Source organism: Nicrophorus vespilloides, unplaced genomic scaffold (genome assembly GCF_001412225.1).
Source record: "Nicrophorus vespilloides isolate i.1.1-1 unplaced genomic scaffold, Nicve_v1.0, whole genome shotgun sequence".
NCBI lineage: Eukaryota > Metazoa > Arthropoda > Insecta > Coleoptera > Silphidae > Nicrophorus > Nicrophorus vespilloides.
Window position 1 is genome coordinate 4,069 of NW_017098653.1, and position 2,810 is coordinate 6,878.

A 2,810-nucleotide genomic window follows, 5' to 3' on the forward strand; every position below is an offset into this window, starting at 1 on the left:
TAATGAAAACATTGTTTTGTAAAATATAAAGTATGCTTTGTAAATACGAATTGACATTGACATTTAATAACTGTATGTATTTATTCAAGAATCAATTGTGTTTCTGTGCTTCTGAAATAAGTAATGAGGTATCTTCTGTTAAAACTGTCTCGTTAGGAGGTAAATTGTAGCAAGTAGTGGTAGTAGTAGCATAATAATAATTGAATTGCCTACGTTTGATCTTAATTAGTGGAGAATAATGGATGTTGGGAGGAAGAGGAAGAGGATGGGATAGGAAAGGGTGGATGAGATGAGACGAGAGTAGAGGTCTTGCAAAGTGTAAAGTGGTGAATAGAGACTTACCGCATTGATGTAATTGATGAGGCTGAGTCCTCCGTCCCAGGGCTGTTCCCTGTCGCAGGAGACGTTCGAAATCCGAAGGGTGTGCGATTGCTCCAGAGTTTGCAGACCGATCGAGAACACGAAAACAGAGTCGTACATCAGAGCAGCCTCCGCCTGGAATCACGAATATTTCAAACATTGACACAGCGTACCGCCGCCGCAGCCGCCTTCGACTCAGACACGACCACAGCCGCCTACGGAATTCCAATGACCCGTGGACGTTTCAATTTCTCCGCACAAACAGACGGTTAAATAAACGACAATAGCGAACGAGCAAAGAAGAACAAAGAAAAATAAATATCTTATTCGATATTTCCTCTATTTTGGCGAGTTAAATTTAAGGGATTCACAGGTAGACAGAAGGTAATTGCAGTTAAAACGGTTTTTTTTATTATTATAGACACTTGAAAATGCCCGGTAAATATTGATTATCCGCTCCGTTTGCCAGCAAACTCTGGCGTTGATTTTAATTAAGTTGCCTCTAATTCCTCCCCGTTTTTTTTCCTATTTGTTCAATCTCATGTTTCAAAGTAAATATCAGTTTCATGCGCATAAAGCATATTCAAATGGTTACGTTTTATAACATAATTTAGTCACAAAATTAGTGTCTACATTTTTTTACAATTTCTCAAAAACTATCAAAGACTAATTGAATATTAAGCAACCAAATTAAAGTTAAATATATGTAGTTTAATTTAAAATGTGCTTACTGATTGGATTGAGTTATTTGTGATTTTGGATAATTTTAGCTTCAAAAATAACTTTTTGCATTTTTTCTGAAAAATATTTCAAGTTAGATATATATGAAGTAACTAAATGATTGCTAAATATATATAGTTTATATATATATATATTATAGTAATCTGGCGTTGATTTTAATTAAGTTTCCTCTAATTCCTCCCTTTTTTTCTATTTGTTCAATCTCATGTTTGAAGTTCAAAGTAAATATCAGTTTCATGCGCATACAGCATATTCAAATGAGTTACGTTTTATAACATAATTTAGTCACAATCCAATCAGTAAGCACATTTAAACTACAATATTTAACTTTAATTTGGTTGCTTAATATTCAATTAGTCTTTGATAGTTTTTGAGAAATTGTAAAAAAATGTAGACACTAATTTTGTGACTAAATTATGTTATAAAACGTAACTCATTTGAATATGCTTTATGCGCATGGAACTGATATTTACTTTGAACTTCAAACATGAGATTGAACAAATAGAAAAAAAAACGGGGAGGAATTAGAGGCAACTTAATTAAAATCAACGCCAGAGTTTGCTGGCAAACGGAGCGGATAATCAATATTTACCGGGCATTTTCAAGTGTCTATAATAATAAAAAAACCGTTTTAACTGCAATTACCTTCTGTCTACCTGTGAATCCCTTAAATTTAACTCGCCAAAATAGAGGAAATATCGAATAAGATATTTATTTTTCTTTGTTCTTCTTTGCTCGTTCGCTATTGTCGTTTATTTAACCGTCTGTTTGTGCGGAGAAATTGAAACGTCCACGGGTCATTGGAATTCCGTAGGCGGCTGTGGTCGTGTCTGAGTCGAAGGCGGCTGCGGCGGCGGTACGCTGTGTCAATGTTTGAAATATTCGTGATTCCAGGCGGAGGCTGCTCTGATGTACGACTCTGTTTTCGTGTTCTCGATCGGTCTGCAAACTCTGGAGCAATCGCACACCCTTCGGATTTCGAACGTCTCCTGCGACAGGGAACAGCCCTGGGACGGAGGACTCAGCCTCATCAATTACATCAATGCGGTAAGTCTCTATTCACCACTTTACACTTTGCAAGACCTCTACTCTCGTCTCATCTCATCCACCCTTTCCTATCCCATCCTCTTCCTCTTCCTCCCAACATCCATTATTCTCCACTAATTAAGATCAAACGTAGGCAATTCAATTATTATTATGCTACTACTACCACTACTTGCTACAATTTACCTCCTAACGAGACAGTTTTAACAGAAGATACCTCATTACTTATTTCAGAAGCACAGAAACACAATTGATTCTTGAATAAATACATACAGTTATTAAATGTCAATGTCAATTCGTATTTACAAAGCATACTTTATATTTTACAAAACAATGTTTTCATTAACACTGAATTTCCATGTTAATTCATATTATTTAAAAAAAAAACAATGAACAAAACTTAACAAAATAATCAATTCATTCATCGTTTCTAAAGTTTAAAAAACAATCCACTTCCTAAAACATGTTCTTTGACTAAAAATACTTTGGTTTTCATTTAATTTCTAAAGTTTAAACTTGTTATAATTCAACTTGATATGCATGAAAACAAATGCGAACGGTAAATAACGTTTGTTTGCGTTCAATCCTTGATTTTTTTTTTTACTGTTTCAATCCTGCAAAGCATGAAATGTGCATTCGCCTCTAATATCGATACCTGGCTTCCT

General features: G+C 34.8%; 1 protein-coding gene across 1 annotated transcript in view; it reads right to left on the reverse strand.

Annotated features, from left to right (window-relative positions):
* Window positions 1-342: 342 nt before the first annotated feature.
* LOC108562954 (glutamate receptor ionotropic, kainate 1-like) overlaps window positions 343-2,810 on the reverse strand; it is a gene marked incomplete at its 3' end in the record, with an annotated part of 22,500 nt that continues 20,032 nt past the window's right edge. Inside the window, 1 exon segment of the mRNA XM_017921470.1 lies at window positions 343-495. Within this exon segment, the coding sequence (XP_017776959.1) occupies window positions 343-495 (153 nt within the window).